At 32.1% G+C, this 23,956-nt stretch overlaps 1 protein-coding gene across 1 annotated transcript; it reads left to right on the top strand.

Annotated features, from left to right (window-relative positions):
• Window positions 1-9,881: 9,881 nt before the first annotated feature.
• osy (oskyddad) lies at window positions 9,882-23,867 on the top strand. Its single transcript, XM_066747686.1, has 11 exons — window positions 9,882-10,581; window positions 17,536-17,752; window positions 19,925-20,195; window positions 20,317-20,739; window positions 20,957-21,046; window positions 21,119-21,617; window positions 21,865-21,980; window positions 22,046-22,116; window positions 22,191-22,279; window positions 22,371-22,547; window positions 22,854-23,867. The coding sequence occupies exons 2-11, from the start codon at window positions 17,538-17,540 to the stop codon at window positions 23,153-23,155; spliced, it is 2,253 nt and encodes a 750-aa protein (XP_066603783.1). The 5' UTR covers window positions 9,882-10,581; window positions 17,536-17,537; the 3' UTR covers window positions 23,156-23,867.
• The last annotated feature ends 89 nt before the right edge of the window (window positions 23,868-23,956 follow it).

Below are 23,956 nucleotides of genomic sequence, written 5' to 3'. Positions count from 1 at the left end.
ATGAAAACGAAAAGAGTTTATTGGAAATATTGTTCACGTTTAGCAAACAAAAAAACAGTTTTCAACACTGGCAGAATTAATTAATGTAATCATCGGCTTAGTTTTGCAAGAGGAAAGAAATCGCCAAGGAATGATGGAATTTAAATAATAAATATTCGTAAACTGTCCTCTAACAAGAAAACTATATATGTCAGTAATAATATATTTTAATAATTTTGTATCGAGAAAGAGAAGCATGCGTTTGCTTATTTGTAAAAATAATAATAAATCAAAGAAAAGAACTATTAGATTTTTTGATTAAAACACTTAATCCTTCTGTTTAAATTTATCCAAGGAATGGCATAATTCTGAATTGGCTTACTGAAAGTACAGAGTTAATAACGGTGCTTGCAGTAAGCTTTAATGATTTGTAGAGCAACATATCTAATATAGCAGCAGTAAAAACAAAAGATGAGAGAAGATGCAAAATAAAAAAAAAAATATCAAGAAAGAAAACTGAGACGAAAAATTGTTAAACAATGGAGAAGAAAGAAGAAAAACAATAATGCGATAGACAAAATATAAGTATAAATATAAAGACGAAAGCAGAAAAAGAGGTAGATAAGAACATCAAAGGACAAAAGTGAATAAGCGATTTTAAGAAAACAATGCTTTCAGATGAATTCCCTGAATTCCATAGACTGGTGCGAATTGGTGGCACCAGGTTTCAGAGATATGAGAACTGGTTTAGCAGCGCACTGGCTGACCTTGTCACTGATTCGCAAGCGTGTCAATGTCGCCGTTAATGAGACTCGACTTGCACTTTATAACGTAGTCCTACGCGTATTACGCGAGATCCGACCAGATCTCATCAGGAATATCACTGAACTATCTACCTCCCTGTACTATACGTATATATTTTCTGTTTGCATGTTCCATCCACGTTTCTTCCACCTGATACGCGACAACCTCTTTCCGCTTTCCCCAATCTCAGTAATCAAGCACGTTTTAAATGATGCATATCTTTGACAACTATTAATATTAATTATGCTCCATGATCCATTGAACATTTCTTTCAATTTATGCCACAACAACAGAATAGCAAATTTTATCTTTACGCGCTGCCTCATCTTCGATGATAATAACTTTAAGACGATAAACCTTGTTTTCCATTATACTGCATATCACATTATTATCATACGCTTTGCTTATTAATAATTTACATTAACTTTTTTCTTCGACTTTATACGACGTATCGTGCATAATACAACTAGCAAATCATGTCAGAGAAGGCATTTTTAAGATTTAATGGCAAATATCGTCTACGGAATGGTAAAGAAATAATAAAGACACAAATCGGATATATAAACAAGTCTAATGGTTATATTCCCCCCCCCCCCCACACACACACACACTAATTAAAATTGAGCATTTTACGGTATCTTTGTTCCTTGCAAATATCAAATCATACTAGGGAAAACATTAATAAGATGAAATGGTACATTTTAGATCCAAACAGTTTTTGTATAATTATTATTCTAACACGATGTACAAAAAGCGAGCGAGAGGGAGAGAAAGGGCAAAAACATAGCCGGGAGGGCTTTTATCTTAGCGACGTAAAGATTGAAATAGGTGAAAGTGTGATTTTTCTACGGAGATTTGGCTGTTCCGTAACTGCTCTTTTTGACACACGCTTATTTAAATACACACACATAAGTACTGCTATGTTCCTCGACTAAACATGAAATAAGGCTAATAAAGCAAGATGATAAGGTCTACGCTTTTTTAAATTACTTTTGAGTGAATCATAATTGTATTTTAAATGTTTACGTTATTCTCTTGTGGGAGATTGATTAAAAGTTATCCAATGAACCAGAGAAGGACTTCAAAATGTGTTCATGTAAGCGTTTTAATCTGGGCAATATTTTTTTTTTTTAAACACAAGAAAGCTATCGGTAAACTGAAAAACGTTCGCAGGAAGATTGTTTACTTTACACGCTAATTGGCGTATTCGAAAAATCCATTTGATTCTGCGAGTAGCAAGGTCCACATTTATAAATATTCAAGAATTGATATGAGACGTTTCACGCTTTATGTTTTACGATTATTTGTATTGTTTAACGCTTTTACGTCACATATCGGCTTTTGTTACACAGAATTCTAGAAAATTTCCCGAATCATTAACCTTTAAATCTTCAAGTTTAACAATAGTTGAAATCAATACTTCAAAGGCCCCTCTGAATATTTTTGAGATAGGCTATTTAACAAGTATAGATTTCATCGAGCAATAGTCGAGGTCATTAGAGAATAGGAATCCAATCCGGTTTTTGTCAGACGCCTCGGCGAAATTGACGTCAGAGATTCAGCACAAGCATCTTTTCTCTCAATCTTTCTCTTTCTTTCGCTTATCCTCTTTCGTCTTTCCCATCTTTCTCCCCCCTTCCCTTTATTTCTCCATCTCAGAAACTGCAACTGGTCAACGAAAGGAATCAGAAATCTTACTGGATTGACCAGAGATTTTTTTTGCAATTCCTACGTCATCCTGGGGAAACACGCAGTGCTCCTGATTGGACACCCTTGTGCATGACGCACACATTATACGCCATATGTGCAAGTACCGGTTTAGTTCTCGTTTCATTGCCTGAATTTCATATACCGTAAACACAAAACTTATGAATGATTTTTTCATGCCTTACACTAAACTTCGCTTGGAAATTTCCATGGACCAAAAATGTATAAGGGGAAACTCTCTCTCTCTCTCTCTCTCTCTCTCTCTCTCTCTGCCTCTTGGTATATAAAGATGACTCACCTATGTTTTGATCTGTCCCCTGCTCTTGCATAATTTTCACAATTGAATTATTGCAATGGGACCAATTCACCATTGAAATATTGAATTTACTCATTTTTAAAACTTATACACTATTACAACTAATGAAATAATTGTAAATAATAAATTGTAGTAATCAAGATTTGATAGAGACTATATAAAAAAGTCATAGTGTACGAAAGGATAAATAAAACCGATTTGTGTATGTTAAGTTAGCAAAAAAGAAATTGATAAAAAATTAATGTTCATTATTTGAATATCAAAATTAATTTAATTCAAGTGAGAATTAATTTTATTTTTCTAAAGAAGCTTGAACACGTGGTTCACACGTGTCATGAAATAAATTAAATAAATAAATAAACTGAGAAGCGCTTGTGGCATTAAAAAACGATGACCTTGTCAGTAAGAAATCGCGAAATGACGAGTAATGGAATAATGAGTAGTTATGGAACTCGATTAATTCGCTAAAGATGTAATTAAAGATTAATTATACAAAAGACTAGAATTATAGTTAGTTTTAGATTACGCGTTAAAAAGCTTCTAGTGATCTTTGCTATAATTTGACACATTTTAGACTTAAAATTTTTTGATAATCGTAAATAACAATTTACAATGATAATAAAATAAAATAAAAGTTGAAGATATCGATAGTATCTTTGAAATATAAATAAAAAATAAGTTACTGTTAACATTATAAAGGTTATTGTTTTTATATAAAATATTACCACTAATGAGTACGAGTATTGATGTAAATTGAAATGAACAGAAATGAATGAAAAATTACAAATTTTTTAAATTCATGTTTTTAACGCCGTGTTTGATAAATAATTTTTTCTAAAGTACATTTCTCGGACCTAGAAAAAGTTATCATGTGTGGACCACGGAAACACCCTTTATAAGCAAGGACAATTTTTTCAATGAAAAAATAGCATATGTATATAATTATACTGTGAACAGCTCAGGATTGAGGGAGCAACAAAAGTTCGACTCTGTTTAATTTTTTTTAAACGTTGAATTCTTTGAACGCGACGTGCAAGAAATGGTCGATGACGGAGTATAGACCTTTTTTACTTACTTGTTAATTGCGTAAAGCAATCATTTTATTTATTCATCCGAATGCTATTTTGCTTATTTCATTTAACTTTATATCAGCTTATTTTTATGGTAGAAACAAGCAAATTTTTTACGATTAATCGCAAAATTATAATATAGTCGATCGCATAAATAAACCGTATAATAATAATAATAACTTTATTTTAAAAACATATTTCTCATTAATTTGATTAAACAAATTATCTTGCTTGTATGGACCATTATCATATCACTATTTCTTTATAAATTTATAAACAATTCATCAAACAAAATTACTACTTATAAGGTTTAATTGATGACAAGGAAACAATGACAGTATCTTAAAATGTTATATTAGCTGTAGATACTAATCAACAAAAAAAAATAACGATAGTTGATAATTGCATAAATAATCAATCTTCCTTGAGCCATTAGCATGTACATTTTTTCTAATCCAGTCACACGATGTCCTCGTAACTTTTATTTTAGAGTAGTCTCGTAATAGAGTAAATAACATGATTATATACATATATATATATTAGGGTGGTCGTTAAAAAAAAAAAATTTGACGGATCCCCAAAAACCACTATTATTTGATGAGAAACTTCAATGGTTGAAACCTGGGCCTGATAAATGATGGAAACACGTGCCTCAATGCGATCAAATATAATTTTCGAAGAATTTTACAGTTTTTCGCTGATAACTCATTAAATATTCGATTCTATGAAAAGATGCATATAACCTTTTCTCTGAAGAATTAAATTCTACATAATAAAGGTTCTATACATTTTTCTTCTAGAATGCATACTAATCGAGATATTCCTGAAAAATCGATCCTCTTTTTCGTTTATACACATTATATTGACATATATGCTCATATGAGTAGTTATTCTTATTTCGCTGTAGTTACACATTTTATTTCTCTTAATTTAATATGTTAATTGTACCGTAAACTAAAAATAATTATTCATATAAACATATCAATATAATGTGTATAAACGAAAAAGAGGATCGATTTTTCAGGAATATCTCGATTAGTATGCATTCTAGAAGAAAAATGTATAGAACCTTTTTATGTAGAATTTAATTCTTCAGAGAAAAGGTTATATGCATCTTTTCATAGAATCGAATATTTAATGAGTTATCTGCGAAAAACTGTAAAATTCTTCGAAAATTATATTTGATCGCAATGAGGCACGTGTTTCTATCATTGGGGTCAGGCCACAGGTTTCAACCACTGTAATTTCCCATCAAATACTAGTGGTTTTTAAGGGTCGGCCAAAAAAATTTTTTTTAATGACCACCCTAATATATATATATATATATATATATATATAATGAAAATTATGTTGCAAAAAATGATAATGATCCATCTGGCTAATAGTAACTATATCAATAATAATAACAAGAGCAGAGTAACATTTGGCTGAATCATACTTATACGAATATAATGATAAAGAAAATCTTTTAAGAAAAATGACCATCAAAGCAAACGTTTCCGTGTTTTTCTCGAGGTAGACAATTTGCAGAAGGCGTATGCTGATTTTTTCGCATAGATGCACCTAGAAGTAAAGGTCAATATGCATTGCAGTAGGCTGCATAAGTGCTCCGCGATGATCTTGTGTCGTCCGTCAAGGAGATCCTCTTTTTAGTGCGATATCGCCATTGTAAAGTCTCGCCTCTTCATTAACTGAAACATTCTTTTATTATTATTAATATAATATTATTTGACATATCCTCTTCAATCAAGTATCTATATACTTCGTTCTTATTTAAAGAAAATAAAAATCTGATAAATAATTAATCGCAATAAGAATGAAAACATTCTATTATAGAAATGAAAATACTTACTTTTCAAGAGTCTGTTATATTAGAGAATAATTCAAATGAAACAAAAATGTTTGTTAATATTTATAAGTGCATTGAACAATAATGATATTTGATCGAAAGCTATAGACACGCGGACGATCAATTTTTTCATAAACGTTGTGGATATTCAAAAACCTCTGCAAATCTTTTATGATCTTTCGTTTCCTTTTTCAAGGAGATCTTCTCTTTAGTCCAATAATAACGCTATACAGTTGCAGTTTTCCTAGATATATTTTTTATAATAACAAATCAACAATCTCAATAATATAAATTCTACCTAAAAATTACATTTATCCCTTTCCTTCCGTAACATCCTATTTCATTACAGTCATCAATTATTTCCCTATTCATGCACACACACACACACACGTATTTAAAGTAATGTAAGCTTCCATCTGCTGACTAAACGAACTGTTTTTTATTCAGTTAATGATTGTTATTAACATTTTTTTTTTCTTTACTTATATTCTTATTATGTTTTACCATTGTTAATATTATTATTGGCATAAAAGAAAAGTTAAAGTAATTGAATTTGAAATAAACAAAGCGAAGAGAGAGTACAACGAAATGTGAAAATAGGTAAAATTACGTATAGCCATTACCGATTAAAATATTGCAAAACGTTTTACGCCTCGTAAGCGTGGAGTTTAGCGAAAAACTGGTTACTCGAAAAGAAATTTAAAGGAGCGGAATGCGAGTGAAAAGTTTCTGGAATTTTTAAACGAATTAACAAGATCAAGAAATCTCAGAAGTTAGAAAGTAAGACGATGATCGTATATTGTTTAATTAAACATGAAATCTGACGTGAAAAATTGCAGCCGACTCGTGCGAGTGTAATGATAGAAGGGGCAAGAGCTAGTTGTGTCGTCACTCGTGGAAAATGTGAGATTGCACGAAACAAATGGAAAATGCTAAATGAAGTCTCATTTTATGCGAATTATTCAGAATTTATACAGAGCTCTCGCAAAATTGTTACAACGAATTGTCGCAAATAAATGAAATATATTTGCAAAATTATAAAAAATCAGAATTTTCTTGGGATGTGTTTATCAAATATTTGAAATAATTTTAATAAAATGAATAATGATCTTAAATTCTTGCGCACGCTTCATAAATATAACTTTTATGTATCCTAAGTGAAACGAAAGATTTAATAACAACAGCACATAATTTGCTCTGATTGCAATAAAATAATAAAATCGTTTTTGTTTCTGTTAGATATTTTTTAGTTTAGTCACAGAGGAATCAACAAATTTCTAAAATGTTAATAGGTATTTACTCTCATGAACTTTGTCAAAACGCATTAGTATGATAAAAGATATGATAAAATTGAATAAATATTTAAAGCAGACGCATGATATTATCACAAAAGTTGATATTTTTAAAAAACTTGAATTAATTTAAGGATTTTAATAATACTTGTGCTGAGACTGTTAAGGATAGTTTTATTTGCTATAATATTTAATTGAAATAAAGAGGTGTCCAAATATTAAAGTTAGCTACTGTAAAATGTAGCAATTTACAGAAACCTGGAGATATCGTGAGAAAGTCATTAAAAAATGTATAAGAGCCTCTATGATGGTAGAAGGTGTAGGATACAGGGGCCAGTTTCAGGAGTATATTGAAGAAGGGTGGGAGAAAAAGGGGAGGGATAAGAAGATCTTCAAGGCTGTTTGTTACACATCGGTGAATTTGGTGAGTGAAAACAATGCTGGCTAAAGGATTTCATACGTTCACAAATTCAGTGGGTTTTCTTTCACTCTCCTTACGTTGCAAATTCGCGATGGAAATTCGTGTGACGTAAAGCTTCGTGCTCTGTCCCAATTAGTCACTCTTAAAAGTACTTAAACCTCGTATGATCGAACCTCCGCAATATGCATTTCATATATTGCGTTCATAATATGTGTGTTCTTATAAATTTAAATTGAATAAATATAACTGGCTGAAATCATAACATAATTGAATTAATAGTAGAATTTATATTACAGTCTGATTATAAGATTATAAATATCTATATAGACTGTGTGCGTGTGTATATTATTTTATATTTTATATCTATTAGCATTCGTGAGGTTAAATCATATTAGGATTTCAGTTCAGCTCGCTGGAATTTTCAAAACTTAAATACGAACGATAGATTCTGAAAAATATAAGAGAAATATAAAATTATGCGAAAAGATGTTTTTGACTATTTGATTATTGTCTCTGCAAGTTTTGTCCTTTGTAAGAAGCTGCAGGTTTTTTGCGAGTCCTTGAAAAACAAACGACACGAGAGGCAAGAGCCTCTATGATTCCAGTTTGTGGAATTTTGCCAGTCATTTTACAGAGGGGGCGAAGGTTAATGACCATTTAAATGTATCCTTGCTCCAAGTTTTCGTGCTCGCAATAAATCCAGTCTTGCCTTTCTCAGTTGGTACAAGAGAACCCTGTGCAACCAGTAATATCATTGTTATTCTTCATTTCAACTGAGAATCTTACGAGGCTCTACCTTTTCCAAACACGGGGACAAAGAGCTAACGTTTATATTGCATCAAACCTCTTCCCTTTCCTCCTTATATTTTTTAAAACACACATTTGACGCATTCACTTTCCTAGTAGAAACAATGTGGTAAAAAAATTGAGACTAAATATTCTTTGTTATAATTTAAATGTATTTTTATCAAAAATACTAAATGATAGCAATTCTGGTGCATGTCTCAAATTTTCCATAAAAATAAAACTAGTTTTCTTTTAAAGTATTTTCGTATATTTACAATAAAACTCCAGTACACTGATAAACATTTAATCAAAATTGTTATCTTTTGCCCATTGATTTTTAAACTCTGCTTATCCTTATTCAGAAATGGCATGATACTGAATAGTTTACGAAAAAAACTAAACTATTATTAATTTTAAACACGAAAATTTTAAAGGAATAACAGCAAAGTTATCATTTTATTTGATAAAACTGATAATTTTACTAAAAACGTGCTCGATACTTTTGGCAGTAGATTTTATGTAAATTTACATATGTTCAAACCAAACGTCTATAATTGATAATCTGAGGTTTTGTCGGATCATGGTAAATCACTTTTTATCATACGGAAGAGAAAAGGAAATCTACAAAGTCAAATGTTCAGGATTAATATTTGCCATTTTTGTATGAAAAAGATAGGAGTCTTCGTGATACTTAAAAAGGATTATGAAACTCCTCAGAAATATCCACTCATTCATCCGCAATTAGTCTCCGTTAAATTGTATTCAATAAATTCGGAAAAAACTGGGTACAAAGGCTGAAAAGTTGACTTCTTAATAGTAGTTAATATTTCAACTTGATAACGCCGAGGCTCGTTGAAAAATTCTAAGTAGATTCCAGTTGTAGAAGAATTGATTCTCAAAGGTGAGACACTTAAGACAATATATACAATTTACTCTTATTAGCTGTAAGTAAGCGATACGAAGCTAATGAAAAACCTGCAACCAAATATTTATTATCGATTTTTACCATCTCACAGCTACCTATATAGTTTAATATTGCGAATATCCGATCAGTCAGGAAAGCTAATTATTTTTCAAAAAGGTTTGAAGAAAATTCATCGGCTCGCAACATTGTCCAATAATTGCAAAGAAAACACGATTCCTAGGAGAGAAAAATCCACATTGGAAACACGTGTCAAATTGATTTCGCGCACGTTTTAGAAACGTTTCTGACACTTACATCGGAAGGATCTATCGTACAAAAGAATGGTATCGGTCCTAACCTCACAACTAACGTCTCATGCAACTATAAATGATATATCTTTAAACATTTCTGCGTTTAGCATGAGACATCAAACATCGAAAAGTGGAAAAATGAAGAATTTTAAGCGCTTGTTCGTCGTGTTTATTTTTTGTACAAGCTGACAGCGTAAAAAGTGAGAAAATTACAGTTGAAGAGAAGAAGCGCAGTGAGAAAGAGCGAGAAGAAAGTAAAAGGACATTGAGTTTTGAATGAAAGCGCGTGGCCAATGGGAAGGAAAATCCAGTTTAAGTTTGATTGGATGGTGGTGGGTGCAGGAGGTGCTGGCTGCTTGGTGCGGATTACACAAGAGAACGAGTTGAGGAAAGTAAAGTGGTGGAAAAAGCGCACGAGAATGAGAAGCCGGTGGCGAGTGGGACGCCACAGAGTCCACAGAGAACCAACGAACGAGCTGTCGAAGGAACGAACGAGCCAACCAACAGTCGAACCAGTTCTCAGGTGGCAGTCAGAGGTTGCACAGAGGAGAGAAAAGTTGTCGAGGACCAGGAGAGACGCTCGCCGAGGCACTCGACAATTTGCTTCTCTATACAAACACGATCGACATACTCCTACATCCTATATATATATATACATATATAACGTATACTAAACGTGTCCTGCACAGCTAATAGAACTACGTATGTGTGTGTGTATGTTCTCCTTCCATCTCTCGCACCTTCTCCCCTCCACACCTTTCTTCCACCTTTATCCATATCTACCTCAAACTTCATCAGGAGTGAAATTTCTGTCAATTTTGTTCATTGGGCAAAATCAGCATTTTCCTTAATCTTTCAGAAAGATTGTCAAGTTTTTCTGTGTCTTACATTGTGAGTGATCTTTTGTGCTGTTTTGTTATGGGGCTCCTGCTGGTAGCAGTGAGAAACAGTGCTTGGGGAAGGTTGGTTTGAATCGATTGATATTATTTCTCCCCTGTTTTTATCAGTGACACTGTGATATATTTATATTGTCTGGAGTGCTTGCTCTGTTGCTGTTTCTTCATCAACGACACAGTTTTCACTCTCTTCTTACTTTGCTCTTTCTCCAGGAAGACAGTAGTGCTGGACCACCTGCTGAACGGGTTAGTTCTTATTGTTACTTATCTAACTAGGATAGAGTGCGTTGAAAGGCCTAAGTTGTTAATTTTTACGTAAGGTCATTCTCTCCTAAGTAGGATGCATACCGTTCTATTCGGGCATGTTGCAAATCTGAAATAATTAGAACCGTGCTAGATTTTTTAAGAAATAAGGTAGTATAAAATAATTTAGTAATATTTTGATGTAACGTAATATTTTAATATAGAATTCGTGTCCTATTAACTGTTGAAGCAAGTTTACTAGTGTTTTAATGGTCTAATTTAACTATGGAAATAATAAGAGGATTTATTTCATTTTAAGGAAACAAATTTATAAACAGGTTTTGCGGTATTTTTACAAAAATGAATCAGTGGACTTTGGAAGTTTCTCAATTAAAAGGACTGCTTATAAATTAAAAATAAATCAAAATATCTGTCTGACTATAAGTAGATAATTTTAGCTCTCTTTTCTCAAGGATCGATGAATTGAGATTTGTATTAAAAACCTGATGGCGGCAACTGAAACTAAATACAAACAAAAATTTTCACTTGAAAGCAAATAATTGAAATAAAATTCCACCAATATATGTATTCTGCAATAGCTATTTTAAACGATGATTGCAATTTTGATCGTTTTTACAGTATTTTTAGTGTTTATATTAATATTAAAATTATTTTTTAATTGTACATTAAACATTGAGATTTAGATTCACCATCTCAAAATAATTGTTTCAGTTTAAAATATAAATAGTTTTGACATTAAGTTTGCATTAACAATTTTCTTTCTTTTGGGATAGACATAGTCCTGATTGTGTGGCTGGTATGTTATATTAGAAACATATGACCTTTCATTGAAAATAAGATATAAGATTTCGTTTTTTTTTTATGATAACTTGACAGAAATAATAATGCGTCCAGTCGAGATCATTGAAATCTTTAACTTTTGGTCTTTAAACCCGTAAAACTACAAGGACATGGAAAAAATAAGTGGTTCCTGGAAAGATCAAGTCTACAGCCGATGACACATTAGAAAATCCATAATATGCACATAATCATTAAGTCTTGTTTGAAAAACTTATAAGGATTCCATGAATCTAGATTGATTTTAATTATTAATATTCAATGGTTATAAATTTTACACCGATGGTAAACGAAAGAAGTTGACTGAACGAAAGAATTAAAAAAATAGATTCAGCAAATATTAGAAAGACGAGATAGTGTTTTCAATGACATTTAAAAAAAGTAATTGAAGAATTTATATTGATTAAATTTAACAGCAAAAAAACAACATAATTTGTTTCAGGCGTAATAGTAAGAAAATGATATATGTATATACTAAATTAATAAATTCGAAGATGTTTGTAGGATAGGTTCGAGCTTGGAAAACAATGGAAATTATGTGACCGATTAGCTACAATGACAATGTATTTTGTTGCATGTATAACATAACGATATAAGCAAATGCTAAATCATAAGTTGATAGCTTAAAAAATCGATATGATTGATGTGAGTTAAATTGAGTTTAGAAAACTATGGAAATAATGCGAGCGATTAGCAAGAATGACAGCGTAGTTTGATTGTATGTAATAATAAGTGAATTAAATTAATAAATTGAGCGTTTGCAATAATTAATAGGATCCGTGTTAGTTAAGATGTATTTGGTGTACGAGGGAGATTATTTGAACACGATATGTATAATAGAAAAATATATATTATTCTTAACAGACGAGTATGAAAAATTTTGTTAAAGCGATAAATAAATAATACATTACCAAATTGAAAAATCAGTAATTGTAATTCAATTTTAACGCAGGTTTGTCAAATGTCGATAGAAGTTATTCAAACAATATCTAACAAACATACAAATTAATTCTTGATAAAGACAAATAAAGAAATGTTTGAAGCACTTTAAACTATAAATTAATAATAAATTAACAAGTTGCAAACATCGGTGGTATATAATAATAACGCAGGTTTGGAAAAGGATGGAAATGATGTGAGCGGTGTTTAGCAAGAATGACAACGTATTCGAATCCGTTGAAAGGTGAAAGCGCTAACGCACTCTGGCCGACAGTCATGAATCAGATTTTCGCTCTTAGTCGGTTAAATGGGAGGAAATAACGCAACTGAGTTTTCGCGCTTATGGACAATTCAGCGATTTTCTCATACGTCATCGTTTCAGAAGGCTTCCTGGAATCCACTCGCGCCAATGAAAACGGAAATGGAAATTAAAATCATATATGGTGACAAATGAATCGAACGCTGGACATCGATTCGATTTTCCAGTTATCTCGATGGTCTAATGCAAGGATGACGATTTTTTGCTCCATCAAGACGAGTCCGCTTGTCTTTTTGCTTAGCCGGGAATATCGGCCAACGCTTATTGCCAATTACGTGTGCGTTATAGCTCGCAATCCCGATTGATGTAATCGCCACGCGTGTATATTACAAACTTTCCACTCTAGCTGAGACCGAACGAGCGAGATTTGTTTTTGAGAATAAAATAATTATGCAAGCTAGTGAGGCCATATTCGCGATGATGCCAGAAGTCTCCTTTATTTTAGAAAGAAACTTATCGACTTATTATCTTATAGTTAAAAGTAACAAATGATCATTTATATCAAATCGAATTTTCTTTATTGAAATAATTAAAAAACTGTAAAATAAAAAATATACATTCGTCAGGCGAGATTTAGCTTGCTCCCACGAAAATGACATTGAAGACAAAATTTAGAACGTTTTGAGAACTGCGAAAATTTTGTTTGTTTTTGAAAAATAGCGATTGAGTCATTTTTCCATCACTTTCTTCACAAAAAAATTAACAATTATGTAAATTATGGCAAATTACATCGTTGCTTGCGGTTTAATTTGATTTGAAAAAGAAAATAATTGTTTGTATTGCTTTATGGCAATATAAAAGAGCTAGTACCTTTAAAATTGCATCCAACCGCTTTTCTCTTTACGTAGAAAAGTTAGGTCTGCTGTTTAGGAAACGGGGATTAATTGTTCCTTGAGGTTATGCACGATCGCTTTCCTCTTTACATAAAGAAGATGTCGTCGCTAAATTGAAAACTAATTGAGCAGAATTGAGCGAATTTGAGTTTAAGCGTGGAAGTTTTTAAATATTCCTCAAGATGGGGGATGGGGGATGGGGGATGGGGGGGCGTCTCATTCCATTTACTGTCTCGCTTTAACTAAAAGGAAAGGAACCGCGCCGAACGAATGAACGGACAGGATTTATTTTTGAGAATACGTTATATAATTATGTAAATAAGCGAGGTCAACGCGTAGTTTCGTTCAAGGGACCAGATGAGTATAATGAAGGAGTGGGGAGAAGAGCGATCGCCAGATTATATTATAAGTAATATCTGAAAGATGTTGCGCTTCAAGGCAGCAAAGGTCTCTAATCACTTTCATTTTCTTTCGATACTCTCACGCAAACGTAAAGCAACGTTTCTTCTCAATGGACTTGCTCTGCTGCTTGCTACCGTCTGTTCGCTACAATGCAATAAATTTATTCATTTAAATTAATACACACTATTGTGCAGTGTATGTATATATATTTCTGTAACAATTTTCTCCACTCCTTTTTTGTCTTCTTCACTATCGATAAAAATACAAGAATTCGTCCTTCATTATACGTCTTCTATTCATGCAAAAATATTACTCTACAATACATCATATAATATTCAGGATGCCTGGTTGACTATCAAAGAGGGAAATTTCGATAGGGATAGGTATTTTAAGAAACAAAATTTTTTAAATTAACCAATCTGATCCTGTAACTTATTATTTTAAGCGTTTGTAAGTCAGTATACTCAGGAAATTTAAATTGCTAATTACTCTTAAACTATATGCAGGATTAAGAAATAATCAGAGTATTTTTTTAAGCATCCCTCCCTCATCTAAATTACACTATCTGACTGTAAGAAAATTATGTAATCTGTATATCTGTGCTTCTTATACTTTTCTTTCAATGACATGAGTAGGGAAGGAAATTTGAATATTTAGCCTTAAAATCTCAGATAACTTTCACTGGTTTGTTGACAAATATTTCCAAAATATGACAAAAACAGTAATATCTATCTTTTATCGATAATATTTTGTAAAAATTATACAATTAATAGTTAAGTTTTCATTCGAGAAACCTGTAGAGGCCTTCTGACAAAAAACATCAATACGAAGCAATTGTTTATTATTAAAATTATTGGACCGATCATTCAGTTGCATAAGACGCACCGATTATCGTAAATTGAATTGCGCAAGGAATTGTTTACAATTTGGAGGATAATTTAGGTCGGGTACTCGGGTAACCAAGAAAACATTTTGTCTGTTCGACTTTAGTAATCACGCTGGTCTCAACTGCTTTTATACACGTTTGCACGTGAAACACAGTTCATAAAGAATTTAACCTTCTTTTATTTGCTGAGATAATATGTTTTTTCTGTTCTTTGCTTAACGTACAGTCGAATCGTCAAAAATATATTAAAAAATCAACCTATGAAATTCTTATAATTAAATCCTTCCATTATAATTATCTAATGATTCTTCTGTGGTTTCTTTCATTTCTTTTGTATCGAAATTTTTCTCTGAACGAGTGAAATTCCTGTAGAATACACAAAAAACCATTAGTGGAATAATATGAAAATATGTCAAATTTAGTAAAATCAATATTTGTATAGGGTACTTAAATCTTCATCTGCTTATTCTACTAAAATTTTTTAATTGTCATCAATGAAAATAATGTTAAAAAAAGGTACTATTTACTATAGTTATATTTTTATGTTAAAATGTATTATTTGTGCAACTCTGGAACCAAATAAATCATAATTTAGAATATTTTACAGGCAAGATATGCTGAAGGTATTTTTGAAATTTTCGAATATATCAATCGATGAAGTACTTATGTAATCACGATTTTCGAAATGGAAAGATAAAAAGGCAGCAATTCCTCTAAGGGATTTAGGACTTGTGAAACGTTTGGTCAGATCCGACTTGCTTAGAATTCACCGGGACTAATAAACTATTCGTTTCTCATGGATGAGTAAGATTTCACTCTCTAAGCCTTTAAACTGTCGGATCTCGTCCGTCTATTGACACAACTCTTACCGAAAATACTAAAAAAATTATCGCTTCCTCAAACTTACAAGAGAAAAAGTAATATAAACAATATTAAATCTTAGAAAAAATTAAAACCATTAAACATTCGCCACAAAAAATTTAAAGGCTTTATTATTTACAACAAATCGATTTAGCGGTTGCCAGTTACTCCATTAATGGTTAATGCAAGATACCTTTGTTTTCACTGCAATGTTGAGCTGCTAGTTGAAATAAGAAAAGTATTCTCATTCTAACTTATTGCAGCAGTGCACCTAATATGAAACTAACTACAATCAAAAACTTCAATCTATTTAATGAATTTTTCTTATTTGCTTCAATATTGTACTTTTTTTTTACTATAATTATTTTTTCTTTCCTCTTTTCTCTCTATCAATATTTTATTCTCCAAAGCTTATTAGGTTTCTAAGAAATAATTGGAGTAGGGATAAAATCACATTCTTAAAATGTTTATGTATACGTGAGATTTGTTATTGCTCTTCATAGCTTTATTGTATAATATAGAGAAAGCGAGGGGGTATTGTCAAAAGTTTTTGAAAGTATATGTAGAATGTGGCGTGACAAATGAGATGAGTATTGGGAGGCGATTGTGCGATGCGGACGGCCGAAAGCCGACACTACTCCGGTGAGATAGGTGAGAGTCTGCGGCAACGTAACGCTTCTTACGTCACCAATGGCAAATTATGAGATACTGAGCAGCTGGTATCGGATCGACCAGCATGCGTGTCCTTAATTGCGTTCATCGGGATTTTTACAATAATAATAATATCAATAACAAAGCTTTTTCGTGTATTAATTCAGTAATAGTCTAAGTTTTAATCGAATCAATATATTTTATTTTGAAAGGGTAAAGTTTAGGATAAAAATTAGTTCTAAAAATGATTTATCAGCTATTGCGTCATGCTATGCAACAACGGGCCGGATTTGAAAGATCGAATCATTAAACAGGCAGCATTTGGCAATCACTGTATTAATGGTTTCATTATAAGAGTATTACCCCGTATAATGCAAAGTCTACGTGCCACTGAGATCAGCCATGGTTCCCTTTTATATTGCATTCAATTATACTTTTACCTTTCTCTCCCCTCCCCATTTCTATTCTCTGACTCTCGTTCAACATTTTTAAAATGATCTTTTATCTTGGAAGCAACATCTCCTTCGATATTCACTACATTTTTATGTTTTGCAAATGAGTTTTATATTTTATAAATCTGTCTATTTCAATTAGTTAAATAAAGCTTAAAATCTTATACGCGTAGCTATATGTGTAATATTATAGTTCATTGGTTTTTGCAGTAAACGTGAATTTTTTGATAGGAAGCATGAACATGCTTATTATTATTATTGTTATTGTAATTTTATAAGATATTCTATAATATAATATTATTATTACCACATCGAAGAATAATGAAACGCGAAATGACCGAATTACAGGGAACGAATTGGATTAGAAAAGAGGATGGATATTATATAAATTAGGTCTTGTGCAATGTTTTCGCTGAGAAAAATATGTATTTCGTAATATAAGAGAGTCATGAGGTTTTCTTCCGTTTTGCAGAAGAATATGGAAATTCTTCGTGTGGGAATGTCTGGATAAAAAAGGGAAAAAATTCTAATGTGGATAAATTAAAAAATCAGGTTTTACTTTTTGGGGGATATTTTGATGCACGAAAAATTAATTTTAATTTATCGCGCTTATCCACCGGAGCGGAAATGCACTCAAAAGGTTGAGCAGTTTCTTCTCGTAATTTATTAGACCTGTGAAAAAATGAGATAATAAAAAAATATTTTTGATTAATTAGTTTAAATGTATGATGATTAATGAAATAATTTGTTGCACAGGAATGGAAAGTTCAGCCAGTCCACCAGTAGCCACAGTGGCTACGGCTTCCTTGGAGCTGAAGACGAGGAGGGCCCAATTTCAAACGCAAAATTCAACTTTAGACACCAGGAGAAGGCAGGCAGTATGCGTTAGGCGAGCATTTAAAAAATATGGCCCAAAGAGCAATCCTAATGTAATATTGGATGGCCTTAACATGACTGTGCCCAAGGGCACCATGTAAGTAGCACATATTCTATTAACATCTTTTTTCCATTTGTTTTAGTCTAAACATGTGTATTTCGTCAATCTTATAATTATATCTTCATATTTTTAACTTACAAATGGAACGTTATTAAATTAAATAATTTTTTTCATAAAATCTCGTTAAATATTATCTATAAAATTATAATTTCATTATTAAGTGACTGTGTGTTCTTGAGATAGTATAATTATTACAAGCTACACGCATAACTCTGAACACACACGTGTCGATAAGGTCTTGTCACACAAGTTATTATATTCTTTTAAATGTATTATTTTTTTTTCAGTCTTATTACAAATTCCACTGCATTTTATGCTTACTTACTGCAAAGAATGTGATATTTTTAATTATACATGTGTGCTGTGCTTCGAAACACCAGAATAAATCATTACGTTACAATATTATCTTAACAAATAAACAAAATTGAATAATAATTATACTGAGTTATTACCTAATTGTTAATTGGCAGAAAAGTGGAAATTTCATTAGCGACACACACACACACAATTTTTGAGTTCTTTTTATAGTTTAGCAGCGTTTGTAATTCATGATAGAGGGAGAGTTTAACACTAAAAATACTGTTAAATTTGTTATATAAATGTATTTACATTTAAAATTTTCAGTTGACCCCTCAATAGTAGTTTCAATGTTAATTAATTAAAATTATTATTGATTATATACATATATTATATAATATACCACTTTTCAGCTTATAAAGTTTTTATGAAAATTGGTTTTTAGCTCCACCTCAGGTTGTTTGTATATTAATTTAAAAATTCAATTGGAATTTCTAAAATATATCATTTATCGATAATGATTCTCTAAATAATTGCAAGAATGATTCTTGTTGCTTTTTCCGAATTCCTTGAAATACTTATCTCGATAGTGACAAGAGGAAACATTGAATCTGTAAATTGAATTCTGAGTAAGCGAGCAAGTAAGGTATATATATATATATATATATATGTATACAAGCAACAAGTACCAAGCAGTCAGATTAATTATACCGATGATTTGTCATGCTAATTTTGCATTCGAGCCAAGCCTGTGACCTTAGAGTTCAGCCTCTTCTTGCTTAGCAATTGTATATGCGGGCAAAAAACTGCCAGCAGCCCTTGAACTTTGTAAATCAAAAAATATAATACGATGAGTTTGTCCACACATTACCTATCCGCCCGGAACATCAATTATATTTTTTATCTCCTTCAATTTAAAGTTACGAACATTGTAAAAAAGTCCTAACCAACTTGACTATTAAAGCCTCAGTGTCTCCAGCATGCATCTCATGTAGAAGAAAGAACTAGAGACAACTTTTTTAACTGGATCTTAATTTCTCTGGAATGTCAATTAATCATTACTTTTTTTTGTTTTCTCTTGCAACAATATTTTTAAATATCTCTAGCTTGGATTCACATAAGCATTTATTTCACATTCAATATATATATATATATATATATTGATTTCTCACATAAAACCAGTGATTTTACAAATTCCGCAAATCCTATATCCTTCAATTATTATACTTTCTCTTCCTTCCCAATACGAAGACGCGCTGTCACCAAACTAATCGTTACATTTCTGGTACAAGGACTGAATTCATAAAAGGTAAAAAGGAACAAGAAAGAGCAAAAAAAACTTGTCATTCTGTCAATAACACAAGCGAGTAGTTTCGCTTTGGCTATTTAGCGTCAGGGATTATTGATATCACAATAAATAAGATTCTTTCAGGTCTGACGTGAATAATTCATTAAGAGTACAAAAATACATTTAAATATACCGAGATACCTTTTTCTTCGTAATTAGATTCTATTATTGTATATAGTTGTGTATGTTAGACAGCGTGTAATCCAGTTTTCAACTTAACAAATGGCATTTATTCAAAGCCTCCTTTGAACATAACACGATCCATTAAGAAGTTCGTCTGCTTCTTTTTATTTTCAATTCCATTTCAATATTCTCAACTCTTTCTAATGACTTTACGTCGCACCAAGGTTATAGATAATGTCTAATTTGTTGTTATTATTTTAGATTTAGACACAGACTATGGTATTAATTCGACTTAATTAATTTATAAAGTTTTTTATTAATAATTACCTATTGTATTTCTTATTGCATTATTTTAATTTTGAATGATTTTGTTCGTTTAGTTACGGACTGTTGGGTGCCAGTGGCTGTGGAAAAACTACCCTGCTGTCTTGCATCGTTGGTCGCAGACGTCTAAATTCAGGAGAAATATGGGTTTTAGGAGGCAGACCTGGTTCGAAAGGTTCCGGAGTGCCTGGACCAAGGGTTGGTTATATGCCGCAAGAAATTGCTCTTTATGGGGAGTTCTCCATCAGGGAGACCTTCATTTATTTTGGCTGGTGTGCTGGGATGTCGACCGAGAAAGTCGACGAAAAACTGGAATTTCTTCTCAAGGTGATCCCATTTTTAACTCTATAGCATCATAGAAGATCTCAATGTCTTAAGACAAATAGTAGTTATAAATTTTACTGAGAAACATTTCACATTATTTTTAACTCATGACTGTTGGTTTCAGTTTCTTCAATTGCCATCGGAGAATCGTTTTGTGAAGAATTTATCGGGGGGTCAGCAGAGGCGAGTTTCTTTCGCTGCAGCATTGCTAGCTGATCCAGAATTGCTGATTTTGGACGAGCCAACTGTTGGAGTCGATCCTGTGCTACGTCAGAGCATTTGGGACCATTTGGTCCACATCACAAAAGGTGGCCAAAAGACCATCATCATAACAACACATTACATCGAAGAAACGAGGCAAGCAGGAATCATTGGGCTCATGAGAGGTGGAAAATTCCTCGCTGAAGAATCCCCTAGGAGACTCATGGATATGCATCGGTTGGATACTCTCGAGGACGTTTTCCTAAAACTCAGTAAACGACAGAATATGGGCCTTAGAAGGCGGAGCAGTATATTGAGTAGTGTTACTGGTGTACCTCCCGAAGCTGTAATTAAATTTTTTTGCTCTTCAACGATACCTCTTAGATTGGCTCATTGTAAAATGTCACTTATCCTTTTAAATGTCTTACCGAAAACTCCATTTGTACTCTTAATTTGAAGTAGATTGTTCAACAATACACAACATTCATTTTCTTAATATTATTAATTCATTCTTATTACTTATTTAAAAACTTTTGCACAATCTACAATGGTCGTTATTTCAGGACGTTGACGATGAAATGAGCGGAGAGTTCGGGGACAATGTTAGTATATCTAGTCGTAGAAGGAGTATAGCTGTTAACGACGATGGAAATGTGAGTGTTTATCGTCTCATCATAATTTTTCAGTGGACAAACTGATACTTATTTTCCTAAAATATGTCTCAGGTACCCGATTTACCACCGGAAGAGAAGGGATCGAACAACTTTAAAATGTTGGATCCACAGCACATGAAGGCTCTGATCTGGAAGAATTTCCTGTGGATGTGGCGAAACGTGGGAATAATGGCATTCATAATTGGACTACCGGTTGTACAGATCATACTCTTCTGTTTGTCCATCGGGAAGGATCCAGTGGACTTGAAATTAGCCATCGTCAATAATGAATTGAATAACAGCATGACCCCTTGCATCCCAACTACCGGGTGTGACTTTACGATGTTGAGCTGTCGATTCCTGCATCATCTGCAGAAACGAAAAGTGATTTATTTGCCTTGCGACGATATCGATGATGCGACTGAAGCTGTTCAGAGAGGCTGGGCATGGGCATCCATACAATTCCCGTCAAATTACTCGGAAAGTCTTATGGCCAGAATCGAACAGGGCAAAGATGTCGATGAATGGAGCGTCATGTATGCTGATATGAACGTAGCTATGGATATGTCAAGTAGGTTTTAATTTTTTTTTTTTTGTACATATATTTTTGATGTAATGCTTCTACATATTGTTGAGAGATATTAAAAATCGTTGTATATTTAACAACTATAGTACTAAGATTGCTGTAACAATTTCTTAATTAAATGTTCCATGATACATTTTTTTTCTCAGAAATATTGTAAAATGAATAAAAACAAATAATTGAACAAAGCCTAGTAATAATTAATAAAGAGTAAAATTGACATTTTTATTTGCAGATCAGCAAATAGGACAACTGTTACAAAGAGATCTTTTATATTCATATCAAGATTTTGCTAGAGACGTAACCGTGTCCTGCAACTACAGCGAGAAATTAACTAACATACCACTGGATGTAAGTTTTTCAATTGGGATCAGTTAATGAGGAATCATTTTTAATTGAAAAAAAATGGGTTTTAGTTCAGGACACCAATTTATGGACCAAAAGAGCCTAATTTCACAGACTTTGCTGCACCGGGTATTATTTTAACGTAAGTTTGAGAAAAGTAACACATAACATGCTATCTTTACCATTGTTGTCATTTTGTCGTTGTGTGAATTTTAGAATCATTTTCTTCCTATCTGTCGCTTTAACCTCAGGAGCCATGTTGTTAGAGAGAAATGAGGGTTTGTTAGAGAGGAGTTTAGTATCAGGTATGTAAGCTTTTGTGTTATTAAATAAGTGAAACAGATTAAATTATATTATAAAATATAATGTATATTATTAATGTTTTTTATCGCACAGGCGTAACTGGACCAGAAATTCTTTTCGGTCAAGTAGTGACCCAATTTGTAGTGATGACTGGGCAAACTGTGATGGTTTTAATCTTTGCATTTGCTGTATTTAAAATCACCTGTGAGGGAGATCTTGCCTGGGTAACGGTGCTCATTATCCTGACGGGATTATGTGGAATGTGTTTTGGTAAGTACTTCCTAAAATTGCTTGGTTAAAAGGAATGTGATTGAAAACAAACTATTTATTTTATAATAATTTCCAAGTTTATAAGAAAATTTCATAAAATATTAAAGTGATATTTATTTAATTTAATTATGCGACTAAAAAATGTTATAAATTAAATAAAATGAAATGTTTGTATGTTTTATACAATTAAGTGTAAAACACATAAGTGGAGAAATTAGGAAGCAAGTATAAGAAACATGCAAATGAATATACATGAAACATTTAATATAAATAAGTGTTGTAATAACTAATGAAATTTTATTATAGGGTTTGTAATCGCCTGTTTCTGCGAAAATGAGAGAAGTGCCACATATGTAGCAATGGGTTCATTCTTACCAATAGTGATGCTGTGTGGAATAATTTGGCCAGTAGAGGGAATGCATCCTATATTGAGATATATCAGTTTCGTACTACCACTAACGAAGAGCACAGAATCTATTCGTGCTATGCTCGCCAGAGGTTGGGCAATTTCAAATCCTACTGTCTACGAAGGCTTCATTGCAACTTTCATCTGGATTAGCATTTTCCTGACACTTGCCATTCTTTTGCTCAAATTTAAGAAAGGCTAATCCATCTTGAACTGAATATAGTTTTTTGTGATCTTTATAACGTATGTCTTTCTTCTCGTTAATTCCCTGCTGAAGAAACCCCCAAACTTTACTGGAATCAAAGTTTCGTAAGAACTGGATTAAACCTTCAAGATATGCAATGAGACTTATATAATTATGCTCACTAAGGATTTTTCTTGGAGTTGTGTAATACTGTTTTTATAAAGAATATATCAAAATCTATTTTATTTAAAAGAGCGTGAATTAACTATCTTGATAGTGTTTGTTGAAATGTAGGAAGAGCTAAGATTTCCGTCGATTATTAGAAATTCCGAAACACAAGAATTGTCTTTCTATTTATTTTCTATGTGAGTGCGGGGACATAGGCTTTTAACGCTATAAAGCATTGTAAACAATTAGATTTTAACGTTTGGAAGTCTGCTCAAATATCACGCGCTCCATGTTATTAGTTTTAATCGTTGATAATCATTATGTTTATTAATCAACATGAATTCTAAATGAGTGTAACGCGCGGATGAAGAATATAAGATTACCATTGTACATAAATCCTCGTATTAGCAGCTAACGATTGTTTATAGTATTATTTTGTAGATTTTATAATATGACATTAGAATGGCATTGTGTTAAATTATTTTTTTCCGCGCATTTTGCGTCTACTGGAATGATACTATGGAACTTGTTTTCTTTGGTAATAAAAAGTTTTTCAATTAAATTACAAGTTTGTTATTGTATATCTCTTATATACACATATTTTTTATTAATTAACTTATTTGTGGTATTATATGGTTTTATTTATTATCT

This window comes from Prorops nasuta, unplaced genomic scaffold, assembly GCF_024137725.1.
Source record: "Prorops nasuta isolate Cenicafe-Biocafe unplaced genomic scaffold, Cenicafe_Pnas_1.2 PNAS00003, whole genome shotgun sequence".
NCBI lineage: Eukaryota > Metazoa > Arthropoda > Insecta > Hymenoptera > Bethylidae > Prorops > Prorops nasuta.
The sequence above is the reverse complement of the archived record's forward strand: the minus strand, read 5'-3'. Positions and strand labels throughout refer to the sequence as shown.